Source organism: Balaenoptera ricei, chromosome X, assembly GCF_028023285.1.
Source record: "Balaenoptera ricei isolate mBalRic1 chromosome X, mBalRic1.hap2, whole genome shotgun sequence".
Taxonomy (NCBI): domain Eukaryota; kingdom Metazoa; phylum Chordata; class Mammalia; order Artiodactyla; family Balaenopteridae; genus Balaenoptera; species Balaenoptera ricei.
In genome coordinates this window covers 87,718,099-87,738,679 of record NC_082660.1, presented here as the reverse complement: position 1 = coordinate 87,738,679, position 20,581 = coordinate 87,718,099, and the positions used below count along the sequence as shown (strand labels likewise).

Sequence of the window (20,581 nt, the reverse complement as noted above, 5' to 3'; positions counted from 1 at the left end):
AAGCTAATATCTAAATAGATAAGGTAAAAATACCAATATTTTTTTCTAAAATTTAATACTATTTTCATGCAAGTTATCAGAAGAAACAGCACAAAAGTAGGACTTGTTAATTTCTCAAGTGTCATTTTCTATGCAGTTAATATAATAATAGAGCAATACGTACATGTTCTCTTCTCCAACAATACAAATAGCAGAAAGTATTTTTACTATTTCAGTCATCATGTTGGGTTGTTTGGGGTCAACTGCTCTTGCCAACAGTAAAAGGCTTCTTTCATCCCCTAGAATCCTTTGCAATCCAAACTGAAAAAAATTTTTAAAAATGAACTTTCATTCAAAATGTTTTTGGAACACATCTTTAATTTTAAAAAGCAACTTAACAATGGTTTTCTAAAAACCAATACCTCCACAGTGAGGTTCTACTTAATTAGATGAATGTTCTTCAAATGCAGTTGTTTGGTTTTTATTTGAAATGACTGCATCTTGGAGTTTTGGTCCTTTGGTCAGATATGATCTCCATTAGCCTGCCTAAAACTTCCATAAAAATTTGAAAGAAATATGGGAACAATCAATATTTTCTCAACAAAGAAGAATATGTAAAGCACACACTGATATGATTTTCTAAAGCAGTTCTACTTATGTCACTGGGTCTCCCTGGAGATGTCGGGAACTCATGGTTAAATTCTCCAATATGTTTGTATGGAAAACTAAGTTGAACAAAAAGGGTAAAACGTTGCAAAGCTCTTTTGTATACTACATGCCAGTTAAAGAAGCAGTAGACCTCTGTATGGATTTTCCCGTACCTTCTCTCTCTTAGCCTCCCTCTTTCAAGCAGTTGTGCTGCATTACAAAAGTTATGAACAGAAAGAAATGGAGCCTGGGTTTTACTAAGTGTCACAGTCAACTAGGCAGAGAAGCCAGACACCATTTTCATTTATTTTCTAGGCTTGAATATATGCATGCAAGTGTGCGTCATAAGAATGAATAGGTAAAAAAATGTTGAAGAAAGCCCAAAACTCAGGTTTTCACTATATGAAGAAGGTAATATTTTCTTTGATCTTTGTCCCACAAAGTATTTCTCAGATTTCTTATGAAATATGTTGGCTTCTTTTTACAGTTTAACAGTGAAATCCGACATTTCATTGGAGCAAAATTGCCATTTCAAGCTATCCTTTAGTTAAACACCACACATTTGAATATTTTCATGGTTTCTAATTTATCTTCTAAAAGAATTCAGGACTAAAAAAAACATAGCTAAAGCTCTTAAATATGACTTTACTTGAGGTCATAATAAATAAGGAAATTTACAGAGACAAGACCAAAAAAAGGAAATGGAAGAGACGAGATTAAAAAGAAGCAAAGAAAAACAGAAGGACTATGTAAGTATAAAGGTAGCTGGTAAATAATAAATAGTAAGGAAAATAAGTGATGTGTAAAACTGAGAGAGATGGTTACCATGCAATTACCAAACTTAAAATAACTTTAAAAATCAGTTAGACTGAGAGTGAAATCATTTAATTTTTCAAATTTCCATTTTATTATTTAAAAGTAGTTTGTAATGTGTAGGGACATACTCAAAATAAAAATGAAGATATGAGAAATGATGGAAAACCATCAATCTAAACATCAGAGCAATATTACAGCAATGGAAGTTGAGGGACAATGGGCTGCTTTTTATGATCCTATTATTACATGCATTGTATAAGCAAAAAGAGTTTTTGAAGTAGGTAATCAAAACTCCTCAGGGCCAGCAAATTTGATGTATGAGTCATTTCAGATGAAAGTTTCATTCTTTGATTATGACAATTCATTCCAACACGAAATGGATATATTACTGTATATTTTTGTATTTTGAATGTGTGCTTTATGCCCATTGTTTCACACGCCTATAATTTAAAAGACCTACCATTTACTCATGTTCCTAGCACCTATGTGCAAGACATTAACATGCTCTAACTAAAGCCTAATCTTAGTATAGAATAATCTAAGTTAAACTATCATGTTTTACACTGTTATTGGGAATGTAAATTGGTACAACCACTATGGAGAACAGTATGGAGGTTCCTTAAAAAACTAAAAATATAACTACCACATGCCCCAGCAATCCCACTCCTAGGCATATATCCAGCGAAAACCATAACCCGAAAGGATACATGCACCCCAATGTTCATTGCAGCACTATTTACAACAGCCAAGACATGGAAGCAGCCTAAATGTCCATCGACAGAGGGACAGATAAAGAAGATGTGGTACATACATAAAATGGAATATTACTCAGCCATTAAAAAAATAAAATAATGCCATGTGCAGCAACACGGATGGACCTAGATATTGTCATACTGAGTGAAGTACGTCAGACAAAGACAAATATCATATATCACTCATATGTGGAATCTAATTTAAAGAAAAGAAACAAATGAACTTATTTACAAAACAGAAACAGACTTACAGGTATGGAAAACAAACTTATGGTTACCAAAGGGGAAACGTGGGAGGGGAGGGATAAATCAGAAGCTTGGGATGAACACACACAGAAGACTACTATTACATATAAGATAGATAACCAACAAGGACCTCCTGCATAGCATAGGGAATGCTACACTGAATTCTTTTAGAAGATAAATTAGGAACCATGAAAATATTCAAATGTGTGGTGTTTAACTATAGGTTAGCTTGAAATGGCAATTTTGTTCCAATGAAATGTTGTCAGATTTCACTGTTAATACAGAGTAGTACTAACCTATATGAGAAAAGAATCTAAAAAAGAATAGATACATGTATACGTATAACTGAATCACTTTGCTGTACACCTAAAACTAACACTACACTGTAAATCAACTATACTCTAATAAAAAAAAAAAACCATCATGTTCTTCAAAACTGCCAAACTCTTAAGTAATAAATAATTAAGTATGGACATATCAACTTCTGTCTCGTGGGAAAGGGCTCTACAGGAAATGTCACTTTCTCTAGTAACTATACTGATTACAGTTATATCCTGGAAAGCTGTAAGAGTTGACTACTCAAGTCAGTAAGAATTTAGATCAGAGTCCTAATTTTACAGGTGAGGGGACTGATTGGCAGAGAGGTCAAATGATTTTCTAAAGGCCACACAACTTAGTGGCAAATCACGGACTATATTTCCTGATTTCTAGTACTGTGTTGTCTTTCCTTTATTTCTTTGTTTCCCTCAATTGAAAAAAGAGATCCATCTTGAGCTGTGGAGAAGCAATGTTCATTAACTGCTTTCTTGTTAGGTATCAGATTCTGCATAACTGTGTCACCAAAGACTAAGAGCTCAGAAGTTGAGAAATTCTGTACTAGTACTGATGGAAATCTTTCTGGAAGAAACTTCCAAGAACAGCACAATTAGTATATTCTACACGGGAGACTCATGTCAATTGGCAAGCATCCATCTGTTCCACATGCCAAAAAATTCTTTGCTGATACATGTGTGTATAATATACACATACTTATATATAATCCCACACACTTAAGAAAGACTGCAGGTTACTTAAGTAGATAATCTTACTGCATTGGCTATTAATAGCTATATTTCACTTCTGGCAAGTTTTGGGTTATTGTTATAATTAGTTATCTATAATAAATATTTTGAGATTATTAAAACACCATCTAAAGGAAATTATTCAATTAGTGAATTAGTCAGTGGTATTTTACCTATAGGAATATAGCACAAATCATGTATAAGAGAGTAACAAAACAAGTTTATAGAAAAAATGACTTTAACTTCATAACCTGAGCAAAGACTACTTTTAGAAGAAAAACCCTTGTCTGGCATTCCTAGAGTCCCTCATAATGCAACTGGTATCACACAGGTACAAAAAAAAAACCTGGTATGTGCCAGAAATGTCTTTTATTTATGTTAACTCACTGACATTAATTGAACATAAAAGAAAGAAAAATCTTAACCTTATAATGTTCTCAGCAAAAAAAAAAAAAAAAATCAAATCATAGCTTTGAATTGTCCTTTACATTAGAATAAAAACTCTCTGTAAGGAAATGGTATTCAACCTATTCCATTTAAATTTTCCTACTACCATGGAAAAAAAAGAGTATTATCTGATTTGGGAACAAGACTTGGACATTTGCGTGATTGCAAAAACCTGCCAATAAATATTTTGTGAAGTAAAGTATATTTTAAATAATATTTAAATGAAACTCATGATGATTTGCATTATAAAGACCCTTTTGAAAACTGAGTAAGCATCCACTATTTTGCCTGTTTCATAGTGTCTGTCGGGCAAGCTCTCACCTTTTGTGACAGAGGCAGAAATAAATACTACTTACCTTATTGTTCATAAATGCTTTGAGGCACTGAATAAGTTTATACTGATTCTTCTTGTCAATATTTTCTTGCCTGAATAAAAGGAAAAAACATATTATGTTGTGCTTAAAAATCTCCCCCGTGGTGATTTTTTTTTCATGTTTATTCTTACTGTTTCTTGTCCAGAAGCTTTTCCAGCACATCCAACAGGAGTCCAAGACCTTCATGGCCAAAGTTGTTAACCCAGCTATTAAATAAACAAGAAAAAAAAGTATAAATAAGTTTATATAATTAAAACATTAAATATCCCAAATTAAATTTTGATTTTCAGATCTGTTAATCCTGTCTTTATAGTGCTTGTCCTTCTTTTTTCCACTCCCATTGCTTTGATTATTGACTCTATGGGGATGACTCAGAGATCTTTACCTCAATCCCAGACTCCTCTTCACATTTTAGATTGCCCATTCTACAGCACTGCCTTGGTTGTTTCACCAGCGTCGAATACTTAAGCCTGAATTTACAAAGCCAAATTTCTCTTCTCCTATGGCTCTGTTCTCCTAAATCAACTCCTCTTCCCCTCTTCCACACTCTGATAATAATACTACTATCCCTTGCATCCTTCAGACTTGAAATACTGGCATAATTTCTTGATCTGCCACCTCTTTCACCTTTGCATTTATTCTGTTCATTCATTTAACAAGTATTTATTGAGTTCCCACTAAGTACCAGGTATGTTCTAGGTGACAGAGATATAACTGGCAACAAACTAAGCCCCTACCCTCATGTAGCTTACCATCTACTAAAAGGGAGACAGAGGATAAATAAATAACTATATAATAAAATGTCAATGCTTTGGTACTATGAAGAGAAATAAACCTTGGCAAATGGAATAAGGAGAACCAGGATGTTATTTTTTAATGTGTAGTCAGAGAAAGATTATTTGATAAGGTGATATTTGAGCAGAGCCTTGAAGGAAATAAGGACTTTCCTAATAGAGGGAATAAAAGCAAACAGGGTGCTGGGGTGGTAGCTAGTGTGCTTGGAATGTTCCAGGATCTGTGAGGAGACCTGTGTGGTCACAGCTGAGCAAGCAGGCTTGCAAGCAAGAATGGCAGGAGATGAAGTCCCATGTGTGACAAAAGACTTGAAGACTGATCACGGAGAACTTGATTTGACTTATTGTCAAGACCCTACTCTACTACTACTCTACTTCTAGAATGACCCCCTTTCATTGTCTACCATTCTAATTTAGCCCTAGTTACCTTTCCTTTAATATGGCAGAAGCCTCCCAACTAGGGTCTCTGCAGCATCATTCTTTTCTTTTATTCATTTTATAAAATGCCAGATTACCACAGTCTTCTGTCCAAAAATTTTCTCTGGACTATTTAACACATTTCAAATCCTGATTCTGATCAAGCCTCAACCTACCTTTCCAGCCTCAGGCCTTAGACTACATGTTCCAATAAAAATCAGACATATTCTCTTTCCTGGAGTCTTCCCTACATTTCCCTGCTTGACCTAATTTTTCATTCTTTCTTCCCAGAAGGTAACTCCAACTCCATCTCTCCCAACCCATCAAGACTCAACTTGACTGTCAATTCCTCCATTAATGTTTTTTTCCTGTAAGTCCTCCATCCAAATGTGTTATTTTCCCTTTGAATGCCCGTGTTTGTGCATCTCTTACTACTTGACATTATGATTCATACCACAAGTGTCTTTACCCACCTTTCTGGATTATAAATTCTCTGAAGACTGTTATATGATCTCACTCATCTTTCTGTCTCCCATAATGCTTAGCAGAATGGATTACATATAGTCGACACTAAATATTTGCTAATTAAAATTTAATTAAATTTACTGACTTGTGTGGTTAAGAGAATCAGCAGAATCATATTGCCCAAGAACTTTACAAACGTAAATTAATATACAGCAGGATGCCTGTGAAGCAATAATTAAAATCTATACTCTACATATTTAAACCATGACTATAGTTCAATTCCACAGTTTTTAAATCACATTTCATATCTACCTAAGGTAAAGCTTATCAACAAAGAAGAGACCTAAATTTCTAAGAGACTATCAGTAAGAAATAACAGATCACTGAAGAAAATACATTTTATAAATAGCTCAAATATTCGGAACCAATCACATCCACAATATATATGGAAACTCATTTTAAGCAAATTCTGCTTTAATTTTCACAGCGGAAATGAGAAAAAATCAATATGGCATTGTAATGATAATTGGCAGCAAGCTACTATTCAATTGAGGCATGTAATCAACCAGTACAATGAGCTATTTTCTCTAAAGACTCGATAATCAGTCGGGTGGTGGGAGAAGGAGAAAAGGACATCAGCTCTCTAAACATAAAATACTGTATTTAATCTATCACAGAGAGAAATCAGCAGATATCCTAACAGCAGAAAATACCCTACAGCAACCTTAAAATAATAGAAATTCTGAACAAATTTATATATACAGCCCTCAGTATCTGCTTTGGCATCTGGAAAGATGAAATAATCTATGATTTCCTTAAATTTAACACTCACAAATTCTTTAAAGATTCTAAATTTTACCCGTTTCTTTTTATACCTAGTGCTATTAAAGTTATTAGGATTATTTGTTTCTTGGTCTAGGGAAGTGTTTGATACATGACCATGATTTCTATTTGTTCACTTGAAATCAGTCACCCACACATCCCAGACTGTTTCAATTTGGGCAGTTGATGGTACTTTGATTTCATTCAGTGAAAATTATTATCGGTCTGAAAAAAAAAAAAAAAAAACATTGGATACAATCATGAAACCTAAGTGTGAGGAGGCTGGGCCTATTTATTACAAAGTAGGCAGCGAAAAGTCTTAACTGAGAATATGTTAGGGCAGTGCGCAGAGGAGGACTGGTAAGAGTCCTCAGAGCTTTTAAAGTAGAGAGAATGGGAGTACAAAAGGAGCCTGTAGCTAGGGGAATAAAATAATTATGATATAGTAGGATGACACTCAAGAGGTGAAGAGGAAGGGGTACAGCTAGCCATACCTTTTTTTCCTTTGTCTTGCCATTTCTGTCTTTAAGCATCAAATACTTTGTAGCCTCTAGCCAAACGCTTACTGTCTGTCTGTCTCTCTATACATACATATACATGTGTGTATATATATATATATATATATATATATATATATAGTCTATATATAAATATACATATATTTAGGTTTTACCAAATACAAAAGTGGCCATGAAATGATTAAGTGGTTTATAAACAAAATGTTGGCTACTGTATGTAGGCAGGAATTTTGAAACTGCGACACCAAAGTATAAATCGGTGGTTCTCAAGGTGTGTGCCCCAAACCAGGGGCATCAACAGCATTTGGAAATTTGTTAGAAATACAAAATTCTTGGTTCCACCCCAGGCCTACTGACTCAGTAACTCTGTGGGTGGAGCCCAGAAATGTGTGTTTTAATTACTCCTCCAGGTGATTCTGATGTTCACTCAAGTTTGAGAACCCCTGGCATAGAACAATGGTTTGCTGAGAAGTGGAGGAAGCCTTTCTCAAGCAGGACTCCAGGCTCAAAATTCAAGATTGCTCTAAATACCCTCCCAACCATACTGTACACTCCCACTGCCACAGAACAGAGATGAGGAATCCAGTCAAAGCAAGTATATTTGGTATATTTCACAGAGTCTGCCAATTCCAGCTCTGAGTTATGCAGTACTAACTGGAATACCTAGAAGTATAAAAATACAGTTGATCACTCCGTTTAAAATCTGACTCAGACTGCAGAAAAAGACAGATAAAGACATCAATTTTCTGTAGTATCTCAGCCTTGAAATAAGAAATTGCAATTTATCATGGACCCCAAAGTTATAAAGAGACACAGAAGCAACAGAGGATAATGAAGAACCAAGCAGCAGAAAAAATGGGGGAGGAAGATGATCTCTTATAATTTCCATAACCACTCTGAACACAAGGTTTTTTCCCTTTCTTTTTATTGGGATATGATTTACATACAGTAAAATTCATCATTTTGACAAAATATAGTCATGCAACCTCTAACACAAACAAGATATAGAACATTTCCACCACACCAAAATATTCCCTCATTCCCCTTTTGTAGTCAATCCCTTTTCCTTACTCCCAGTTGCCTGGCAACCACTTATCTGGTTTGTGTCCCTATAGTTTTGTTTTTTCCAGAATGTCATTAGAAATGGAATCATACTGTATACAGCTTTCAGTGTCTGGTTCCTTTAATTTAGCATAAATATTATGATATTCAACTATGTTATTGCATGTATCAGTAGTCCATTCCTTTTTATCGTATAGATATACCACAATTTGTTTATCCATTCATCAGTTGATGAATATCTGGGTTGTTTCCAGGTTTTGATGATTATGAATAGAGCTGCTATAAACATTCACATGTAAGTATTTGTGTAAGTATATATTTTCATTTCTCTTGGGAAAATAACTAGGGGTAGAATTGCTGGGTCTTATGATAAGTGCATGCTTAAATTTTTAAAATCTGCTTTCCAAAGTGGCTATACCATTTGGGACTCCTTCAGCAAAGTGTAACAGCTCTAATTGCTCCAAATCCTTCAAACACTTCATATTGTCAATCTTTTTGACTTTAGCCATTCCCAAAAGTGTTTTCACATAAAGAAACTGAGAAGCAAAGTAGCTAAGTAACTTGCAAAACATCATTCAACAAGTATCAGTTCTAGGACTCACACCCACACACCTAGGTCTGACTCCAAAGCCCATGTTTATTTCAATTATACCATTAGAAATTACTAACAGGACCAGTACATGGTTTCCTGTAACATCTGGCTCGAGGCTCCAGCAATAACTCATTAAAGAAGAATTAGTGGTTGTTCCAGAACTGTATTGGGTTTAAACCTACATATCTATGTCTAGACACAGAATTACATGTTTTGTATTATTTAACAGCTTACTTCATTCATTTAGGTGTGATAGGTACTTTTCAACCCACGTTTTTCTTGTCTTTCAAAGTCCTAAGCTTCATAAGAAGTCTACCAAATACTGTTAAAGAAAGATATCTGGCGACTCCAACTAAAACTTCCAATCAAATTTAGGTACGGCAGCTTATTGGAAAGAACAGAACCAGATGTAGTTTATACTTTTTTTATTTTTAAGATGGGCTATAGCCCGTAACCTCATTTCTTGGTATTAACATATTGGTGATTCCATAATCTCATTTCTTGGTATTAACATATTGGTGATTTTATGTTATCAAGTTACCTACGTTAAAGAGTTGTCTTCACATGCTACACATACATGGTGATATTTGTAACCATGACTTGACAGGGGACCAGGTGGAACAAATGAACCACCCAAACAAAAACAATAGAAAGATCAGTGAGGACAGTTAACATACGAGTGAGCAAGAGTCTAAGATTAGATCTGAACACTGAAAAAGAAGCCAGGAAAATTTTCTAGGGAAGAAGAGGACTGACCCACAATGAGACAGTATTTTCTGACCTTAGGTATAAAAGGTGTGGCTATATCTATAAGGCAGTCCAACATCCCTATATTGCTCAAGAAGTTAAAAATTAGAGATCTTTTCCCAAGTTTACTCAAAGGTCAGAAAAATAACCCTCCATTCATCAATGGAATATCTCTGTGAGATGGCAGAGTGACATGGTTAAGTGCATAAGCTTTAGAAGAAGATATAGATCTAGGTTCCAATCCCATCTCTGTCATATTCTAGCTGTGTTATTTTTGATCAGTTACTTAAAACCTCTAAGCTTTAAAACAGGGATGAGAATAGTACCTGTACCCCAGAAGGCCTTTGTGACTATTAAATGAAATCGTGCATAGTGAACTTGTATTAAGATATTTCTGAAAATATTAAAAATCAAAAACTTGAATGTTCTTTAAATCTTCTTGTCCAAAATACAGTATGATTTTAGGCATAAATTAAAGACTCCTTTTCAAAAATATTAACACTTAATAACATTTCATCCATTCATTTATTGAAAAGTATTTTAATTGTATGAAATATGCAGAAGAATCTAAATAGACACTAAACTTCTTCTATTGATTGATTTTTTGGGAAAGATTTCATAATTTAAATATTTGGCACTCATCACATCATGTGCTTTCTTCAACTTATTGCTATTATTCAACTTTGTGTATATTCATTACTATATTAATGCTGGCCAATTCACACTGAAATAGACATAGAAATTACAATGGTGGGGGAAAGGGGATATGGAGAGAGAGAGAGGTCTATTTATAGTTCATGCATAATTCTGACAGAAAGATATCAAAATATATCAAGGTTTTAAAACAGAAATCTACCCCAGGCTTTCAGAACTTCTGAGGTCATTATTTTTAAAGGGCCCACTTACACTGATTGGCATGATCAAAGGAAAGAAAATCTTACATTTAATGAAAGTATCAGAGGATTCGTTGAACCCTAAGTCCATGAGAAAGCAAGATTCTCCCCTCTCTAGCTCTCCAGGGCAAAACAAAGTGAGGAAAACCATAAATGTGCCTATTTTACGAGGAAATGATGTTCTGCTCCCTCACACATTAACGTAAAGGAAAATCCTTCACAGATTCCAAAAACTTCAACCTTTTATCCGTAAGTTGGATATTCAGACTCTGAATTATTTAATTACAGTTCATGTAAATATAACTTAAAATCAGATTAGTGGACGGATGAGTTCAGTATACTATACGCAATACAGACATAGCAGGAAATAGTGACTGCATGCACATTTATAATTAGACTGTCCAGATTCACGTCTTTCTTTCAAAAGGCTTAAAGCTAAAATTAGGAAGTTCTATCCTGAGTCCCATAAGCAGTAAAGGCAATTGGTCTCATGTACCAAAGTCCAATATTAGTCATGTCATCACTGTTTGTACAGTGCTAAAGGCTAGTATAGAGGGTTATGTGTTCTGTACAAAGAATTTTATTTCTCTCTAATGGTGTTCTATTCCCATGTGTAATCTCATACTACAACCCAAATCACTGGAACATCAAATAAAATGAAGACTAGTCCAGAGTTTCTTAGGGGAACTGAGAAAATTGGTAAAATTATAAGACACGAAACAACTAATTCAAAGGGTTGAGGAGACTTTAAAGATGATTGCAAATGGTGTTTACATATTTTAATACCAGGGAAACATCTCATTTTAATACCAATGTTGCCAATGTAATGTTTTCAGTGAAATTAAAACCAAACCTTAGTTATAGGTCCTTATGGAAAGAAAAAGGGTGCTGGGTGATTAAAACCAATGCACAGCCCAATGCAAACAGTATCATACCTTCAGTCCACAGATCAGTATCTCCAAACAGTAGCCAAGAAAAACCTAGTATTTTCAGCCTTTTTAAAGGATAATTTGTTCAGCCAAATCAACTTCATAGATAATTCCACTATCAATAACATACATCCGTGAAAAAGTTAAATGTTAACAAGAAAAACAACATGGATTTGTATATGCTATGACTGCCTTTGTCTTAACCAGATAAAAAAATATATATCCACTCAGGTTTGTCTACATGAAAGTAAATACAATACCCTTGGGCATTTCAATGTCCTCCGAAACTATTCATCATGGTAGATTAGTACATGAACTATTTCTGACCAATTTAGAATATCTATTATTTGTAACACTGCCATTTCTAGACATTTGTACAAATCCCTTTGAAGCATGATATTCACTGACCACTTATTTCACCTGATTCATAAAAAGGTTGAATATGTCAATTTTCCAGCTCTCAGTGGTTTTGACTTCAGTATTGAAACAGATTACAATTTCCTTAGAAAACACCAAAGAAGACACTCCATCTTTCCCTATATCCTCTGTTTTTTGCTTAAGAGGGTTTTACCTGGCTGCATTTATTCTCCCCATCAGGTCTCATTGGAAAAATCCTGCTCCGTTTCATGCTACTCACACATTTTTTTAAGAGTTGCTCACAACAAATTGTAAATGCCTGAGTTACATAAAAATCTCCTGAGGGCAATAGTTTAAGTAAAATTCTCCCTCAAAGGATAAAAGTTCCTTATTTATTAAAATCAATTTCTTAAGCTCTCAAAATTATCAATACTTTGGAGATAGTCGTAATGGCTTAAGTCCAAATCTGTTAAAATGCCCAAAAGGCTACCGAACAAAGAATATTTTCCTCCCCACCCTCCTTTAAAAAGTATTCTTAGAAAAATATAAGAGGTGGTCTTAGCCTAATGTAATGATGAAAACAAAATGTACCAAAAATGTGAATGAAATTAAAAATAGAGTCTTTATAGTAAATAGAGGGGAAGCAGGGAGAAAGAGCATTCCAAATATTCAAGCAAAAGCCAGTCATATTTTAAATTTTCTTCATATGTTTGAAATTGTGAATATAATTATGTTACCATACTTAAGTCATCTTCTTAGTGATATAACCAGTCAAACTTATAATAAAATGTTAACTTCCACAAGAAAAATGTATTGGTTTATTTTCCTAAGCTAAGTAATAAAGTTAAAATTCTATCACGCACTCCACAGGACATCCAATTTCTTTTAGTAGTGGAATTTTGTTAAAATGAACTTACTCCAGGAAATCACATTCCTAATTTATAAACCCTGGAAATGAAAGAGAGCTGCCACCAAGTTTATCTGTTGTGAATAAGGTAAGAAGTTCTTTGAACGGAAGGAGGAAAACAGAGAGGTATTAGCACGTACCGCCACACATTTCCTTTTTTCCTACACCAATCTGCATGTTATACTAACTGGTTCTGGTGGGCAGCAGAGAAGGTCAATGAATGCTCTTTCATGGTAACAGGGGTAAGGAGAGTTGAAAGATAATTGCTATTTGATGACTGAACAACAGAAATGCAACAGTCCTTCTCACCTAACAGGTGCAGTTCCAAAAACATATAATTAAAGACTCATTATAGAGTGTGATAGCTATGTAGACAAAGATCAAAGAAATTTAATGTTCCTGAATATTTTTAGCACAGGATAACTGCAACCAAACCACAAAGAACCATTTCTTTGGGTCCTCATGGTGGATGTCAAAAAATCTCAGCAAGTTCAAATGTTTTATTGTCTCAGAATGTGATCTGTAATGGTAAATTTCTGGTCTTCTCTAGTTTATCTTTATATAATATTTTAAAACCCCCTTCCCCTAAAACTGAGAAAGATACTATGGAAATTATGTGTGTACCTGTATGTACATACGTGCACTCTTAAATATAGTTAAACATCTTAATACATCCAACTTTAATAAATTTTTTCAAAACATAATCATTGAACAATGAACAGTCAAAATCTTTAATAACCCCACATTAAACAACGTGAGAATTGTTAAGGCTTATCTAACACAAATTAAACCAAAAAACTCACATTTTTCTCTTCCACAGTGATATAAATCATCTAAAGCAATGACAACAAAACAATAATAATAAACTGTATATGACATACAGATAAAACCTTTATAGGATTACAATGCAGTATAAAGTCCCTAAGAAAGAAATATTAGCCTTCTACTATATTCAACCTGCCTTGCACTCACTTTCAGAAAAATCTAGAAACATAGCTACTCCGAAAGTTACATATTTGATAAGTCTTTCAAAACATACGAATGCTTTTTAAAGAAAGCATAATGCTTCAACTGCTTAAATAACTTTGACCTCCTTCAAAAATGCAAGGACTTTCTTTTCAATTGGAACAGTTAAAAACCGAAAAACACAACTTAAATTAACAACAAGGTTTTATCTTCATTTATAAACAAACCTCTACGAAAGGACATGCACTCACAAGAGTAGCTTTACTGGTTGTGAAATTAAACTAAGTTACTCCATATTGGCTCCTTCATTTTACAGATGAAGAAAATAAAGAATTTTATCGACTTGTTTTAGATCACAGAGCTTGTTAATGGCAAAACCATGATTGGAATCAATCATTCCTCAGTCCTTACATACCTCCCATTCAACTATATTATCAACAATTAACAAATATATCACCAATTAGTGGTTACAAGTTTTTTGGTTATTTTCCTTTCATGAAGGAATATTGGATGAAAGTTAAAATATATTCAAATATCATCAATGTGTATACTTAGATGTGAAAGCAATACCAGTGAGAGTTTTTTTTTTTTAATTATTTATTACGGATTCTATCAAGAAGCAAAGGAAACTTTAGATAATAAACACATCGGGGATATCCAAAAATATACTTTCTTTCTTCTTCCCATATACCAATAAATAAAATAGTTAACTTGCTCAGCACAGATGCAGAGCCCTGCCATATTGCAATTCATTATTATAGATTGTAGACATACCAGTGAAGTACAGATCGGTAAACATCCACTTCAAAAAATGTAGCAATTGTTAGTTGATATTTGGCCTGACACAATAATCAAGTATTAGGAAGCACCTGGAAAAAATGGAGCCATTCAACTTTAATTTGGGAATAATAGTTCTTGGTTAGCCTTACTTGCTTCCTTACCCAGCACTAATGAAGTGGTCAGCCATCTTAAGATTGCTTCCGATGGAGTTCAGAACACAATACCCCAAAATATGGCACCCTGGCATAATGAATCTCTTAAGCTGAAGGAGTCTGAGAAAAGGACAGAACCAAGAAGGTCACTCTGACCTCATTGCTCCCAAACCCAGCCCCTTCTTCAATGAAAGCAGGAGATAAATCTCCCACGTAAAAGTCACCCATCCTGCCTGTATGTACCACAGGAAGGAAACGCATTCTTATCATCCGAGGCAGGGAATTGAGGGCGCAGAAGGCTGTATAAATAAAACTTTGTTAAACTAACCCTTATCGTCCCAGTTACTTCTTCACCATTTACTACCCCTAGTCCAAATCCCTTTGTCTTGTCAATTTCTCACAAATTTGTTGTTTCTTTGTCTAAAAGGTATAAAAGCTTCTGGCTTTGTTCAGTTCTTTGGGTCTTCATCCTCTTGTGAAGGCTCCTATGTATATGTAAAAATTCAGTAAAATTTGTATGCTTTTCTCCTGTTAATCTTTGTCAGTTTAATTTTCAGACCCAGCCAGGGACCCTAAGAGGGTCGAGTAAAACTTTTTCCTCCCCTACACTTCCCGCTAACTTCCTTAACTTCTCTATCCCTCTGTGCTTTGCCTTGCTCACTTTGGCTGTAACAAACAAACCCAGTGAACAGTGAACTCTTTGCTGGACAATCAGTTCCTCTGTCAATTCCTGTCTGCAAATGGAATGAGGCCTGAACTAGAGTATTGACAATGGAAATGTAAAAACTACGCAAGAGATATTGCAAATAAGAAAATGGGCAAGTGTGATGAACAAGGAGTCTCAAAGATGACCCCAAATCATACACACAGGGCTCAGAGCCAAATACCTGAATAGATGGACGAGTGCTCTAAGTCCAGAATCGCACTTACCTAAGCTCCACAGTATGTGTTCAGCATTGTGCCTGTATCTCCACAGTACTATCTGATAATTCATATTTATCTAGCATCCCTCCTATCAATATGTTTCAGAAATTTCCAGCCACATATTTGAAAAATCCATATGCATGTATAATTTGTTCTTGCCCCTCGAAATTAACTCCTCTATAGCTGTCTCTTAACTTTTATTACTCCAATTTTCCAAGATCATTTGAAAGAGTTGAGAAATGCATGAAGGTGAATGCTTGCATCAAACTACTGTCATCAGCAAACACATGATTCCAACATGTAAAATCAGTACTGTCATTTATAAACAATACTAAGTAATAGCAGAAACCAAAATTAATGAAAAGCTCACATGATAACACAGCACAGCGTATCCTGCATTCTATTCCTGGGAGAAAGTAATGATGAGGAAATAAACTGACAGAAGTTTTTTTCAAGATACAAAACATGTCATAAGGTCAGAGAATATCCCTAGGGCAATGTCCCATACCACTTACAATTAAAATATTTTGCCATTTTAATTGATGCTTATAATGTTGACCTCAACAACACTACAAAATTCTTAAGCATTTTCTATATCAAAGAAAAATGCTTAATATAGTTTTTACTGCTGGATTCATTTCAGGGTATTCTTATTCTTTGACAAATGCTAATTCACATATGGAAATTTATGATACCTCAATTTTTTAAAATCCATTTAACACTCCAGTTTAGCACTTAGTCTTTAATACTTTTTGATGAATGAATGTTGAATGCACCAATTTAAGAAACGATATCCAGGTAACTCTCTTGGAAGCTGGTATCAAGGGTCGTATGGTACTATAGCCTTGCCCTAAAAAAACCTATAGCAATACTCAGTACTCAGGCAGCATCCTCCAAAATAGAATTAGACCAAATCTGCGTATTTTCAGTAATGCTGGGTGCTGCAGAGCAGACCTAACAAATAGGAGTGGGTTGATTCTGAGCGTATGAAGGTTTGAGATTCACATTCATATGGCAGACTACTAAGCTAGCTATCTCACTTGAAGCTGATTTACTTTTTCAAAGTACACTACAATGTTATACTGCCTTCTATGTTCTCCCTTCATGGATTCCATCTCAACAAAAGATTTTCAGGTTTAAACTGCCCGATGCGAGAGGCCATACACCTACAGCTTTACTGACCAGGTGGGAAATCTCCCCAAATTAGCTGCCCATTATCTAACACCAATCAAACAGCTGGGGTCATAGAGCAAACACTGTTATCTAGTGCACACGGATCTTCTTTCAATCGACTACACAGAATACCTGCGCTCCAGGTGCTAGCTGGCATCTTAATTGTGAATTGTCAGCTATCCAGCTCCTATCAAAAGTCCAGCAGAGATGATAGATATTCCAGAGGGAGAGCCTCAGGGACATTACTCAAGTACACCTTGGTAGCAGCTTGGATTACGGGGAAGCTGTATACCAGTACTATTACTCTGGGTCTTTGTAGAAATATCATGACTTTGTGGGTTGTTTTTTTTTTTTTAAACTCAAGGCCCCATGGAGGAAATGGACATTCACAGAAATCCTCTGTACTTTATGGAAAACTATCAAAGACTCACTCTACTGTGTTGTTCAATACCCCTCGTTTAAAGAAACACAAAATAAAATTCTCTGAGTTTAGAATCAGAAAGAATGTCCTTCCCTGAAAAATAAACGCACTGTCATTCATCAGGTAACAGCTATGTCTGTCAATACTCTGCCTTTTTTTCCCCTTGGCTATGGGGAAAATTGGAACTATTTTATACTCAAATCACTACCTGACATTGTCCTAGACTTTTTGAAAACTACCACGTTCCCGCCTTACTTGGAGCATGTATTTTCACCCTCATCTTAATGGTATTGGGATATCTGCATCTCTTATTGAAAGCTGCAATTGCTTTAGTAATAGTCCCATAATAATAAGTATATAAAACTCTAGTATGTGTCCAAGACCTTTAGTTAAATTAATTCATATAAACCAAAATAAAAATATCTCAAACGACACATATTTATAAGCTTTTTCTTCCCAAGGCTAGTTTTGAATATACAGAAAATACAATAAAACGCATATAAGATATTTTTAAATGGAAAGAAGTTCACCTTCTATTTAGAAATCCATTTAATTATTGTGCCTAGACTCTGCTGCTAGATTTTATATACCTTTATAATTACATGTCCAGTTACAAGTTTCTAATTATTTTAGACAATTATTATATATACATATTGGTTTTCAAATTTAAAACACATCATTTAAATGAGAAAATGCATTGCCTTGGCGGAGCTTCCTATATCATATAATAATAAAATAAATACCAACACAGGAGCCATCATTTATTCTACTTTAATGTCTCTAACATTTTCTCCAACTGAAACAATACTTCAGAAACCCGAGTCAGTATTTGCTGTTCCTATGTTTTTCTTTTTGAAAATTATATAGGACACGTAGATCTAGTTTGGTTCTATTATGAGATATAATATTGGATCTGCCTTAAGTTAAAATTCTGTTTTGAAGCTAATATTATATAATTAAAATTCAATGTCACTGAATATTTATGGGACCAACTTAGCTAAATGAGCCAACATGGTTGCTGTTAATACAAATTGTTGGCCAAGATTTTAAAAGAAAGCATACAATTTGACATAACTACTCTGAATTTACTATTTTCTAGTCTATGTAAAACTGTACTAGGGTCTTCTAAAACGATTTATGCATTTGAAAGTTAAAGTGAACAAATTTAAAATACAACCCTGCTTTCGCAATACTGCACATAATGCTGCCTTTTGAGATGTGCTCACAGTTTTAAGTCCTCTTCCCATTTCTGCACCATAAAAAATTGTCCTCATTATTCTGCTTTTCATAAGTAGTCCAGTGCAGAATGTTCTTAGAGTACTGATCTGCATCTAACGTTATATTAACTTTCTAAGTAGTGTCAGCTGCTTTGCCAAGCTTTTAATGCATTTAATATAGGCTGTTCAAATAGTTATTAACACCCATAATTCAGAAAGTACTTTCTATTCCTAATTTGTATTACTGTCAAGAGTCAGCTATTTTCATTACGATGATTATGTTAAAATGCATATTAATGTGCTAGAAAAATGTTTAAATCTAAAGGGAAGTTCGAAAATATCAAGTAAAAACAAATATGCCAGAGGTAATGCAAATAACTACACCTACAGAAACTCTAAAAGATATTTTATCTGTTTTCACCTGCTTGAAAAGATTGGCTGAGGAAGCTATCGTCACAGAAAGGGAATATACACACTATGCCATGAGTTTGGCAGATAACTAAGATTCCAAGCAAAACAGAAAAAAACAGTTTCCTACTGGGGTAATATACCCTTCAAGCTATAAAGCAATTTCAGCAACAACTCTGAAAGAATTCTACACCATCACAACTCTCATACTATTCTTCAAACCAGTATTTCTTGTTTTTGTCATGTGTTGAGAAAGCTTAGTGACAATGATTTATTGCTACACATTTCTTTGGATCTTCATAAAATGTATTGCCAAATACCTATGCATCCTGTAATGGGTTGGCTGGGAATAAAATTGTCCAAACTCATTGGTCATTTCTCAGCAGGCACTGCTTCCTTTCATAACTTTAGTAGAGGAATATAAACAAAAATCTGTAAATAACATAGTTCTCATCCTGAAACACACAGACCATGGTATGTGCAAAGTCTAATACGATTTGTGGTCCAGACTGGGATTTACTTTATAGCCAAAACTCATGGATTTTTAGGGTGTTAAATAGAGTTGTAAACATTCAATTTCATTAATTCACCATGCAACCATAAAAAGACCATCGTGGAAAGAATGCTACGTTGTCTGTAGCTGATGAATATGGTTCAAATCAAACCAATAGGTTTCACTCTTATGTGGAGGAAGTTTGCTTCATTCTTTTTCTCCGATTACATCTTAAAATGCATGGCCACAAAATAGAGCCCGATTAATGCAAATTCATTCTCATGGCTGGAGGAGCATAGATTTTTACTGATGGTGGGTCAACATCTACATCAAATCACACATTATTGTATATAAATTACACCGTACCTGCCATCATGAAACAAATAAGAGGGCAAGAGGTTCCCTTCCCCAGAGGAGTCTAAAATCGAAGTGAGAAAAGCAGACATACATGCATGAAACTATTACACAGCATAAGCAGGTGCAGGTGAATGTGTACAGTACAAAATAAATGTTGAAGGAATGTATAGTAATGGAGTGATTTGGGATATGGCCAGTTAATGATGGCTTATAAAAGGAATTTTTAAATATTTGCCATTAGCAGAAAATAATATAAAGAAATTACTTTCTTAGAGCCTTTATCATCTAAGTGATTAAATACTATATGAATTTGAAAATCATGACTGTTTAATATTCTGAAATGACTGTGCTTTGAAAATGTTTAGTAAAGCTATTAGTGTGTGTATGAGTGTCTATATATTTATGATTTTACTAGGGGCTGAACAAAAAGAAGTCAGTTAAAACTGTGGTACAGAAGCAAATCAGCCATGAAGAGGGCAAATGCCCAGATTCCAATGAATATCAGCTTTGGAAAATAGTTATGTAACAGAGACACAGAAACTGCTTCCTTCAATATTTTAAAGGAAACTAAATACCTTTTAAAAAAATAAAATAAAACTAAATACCTGTCCAGAGTTGGTTAAATATATTTACAAATACAAGAAAATAATAGAATGCTAGGAAATCTTTTAGTCTTAATAGAGGAACATTTTTCTCACTCTTCAAAATCATTTCTTAACAATAATCTAGTTCCTATAGCAAAAGTAAGAGGATTGGAACTAAGCAAAAGAGAACACAGAACATAGAAATTTAGAGCTGGAAGGCTCCAATCTCATTTACATATGGAAAAACTGAGGCCCAAAGAGTTCACTGACTGGACTAAGG

The 20,581-nt window shown here is 34.4% G+C and overlaps 1 protein-coding gene across 4 annotated transcripts in view; it reads right to left on the bottom strand.

The window, feature by feature from the left end:
• DIAPH2 (diaphanous related formin 2) overlaps positions 1-20,581 on the bottom strand; it is an 857,286-nt gene that overhangs the window by 630,982 nt on the left and 205,723 nt on the right. For all 4 annotated transcript variants that reach the window (XM_059909954.1, XM_059909955.1, XM_059909956.1 and 1 more), the window contains 3 exons: positions 4,455-4,529; positions 4,306-4,375; positions 164-300 (listed from right to left, as the gene is read on the bottom strand). In XM_059909954.1, coding sequence (XP_059765937.1) covers positions 164-300; positions 4,306-4,375; positions 4,455-4,529 — 282 coding nt within the window. The remainder of the gene's footprint in view (positions 1-163; positions 301-4,305; positions 4,376-4,454; positions 4,530-20,581) is intronic.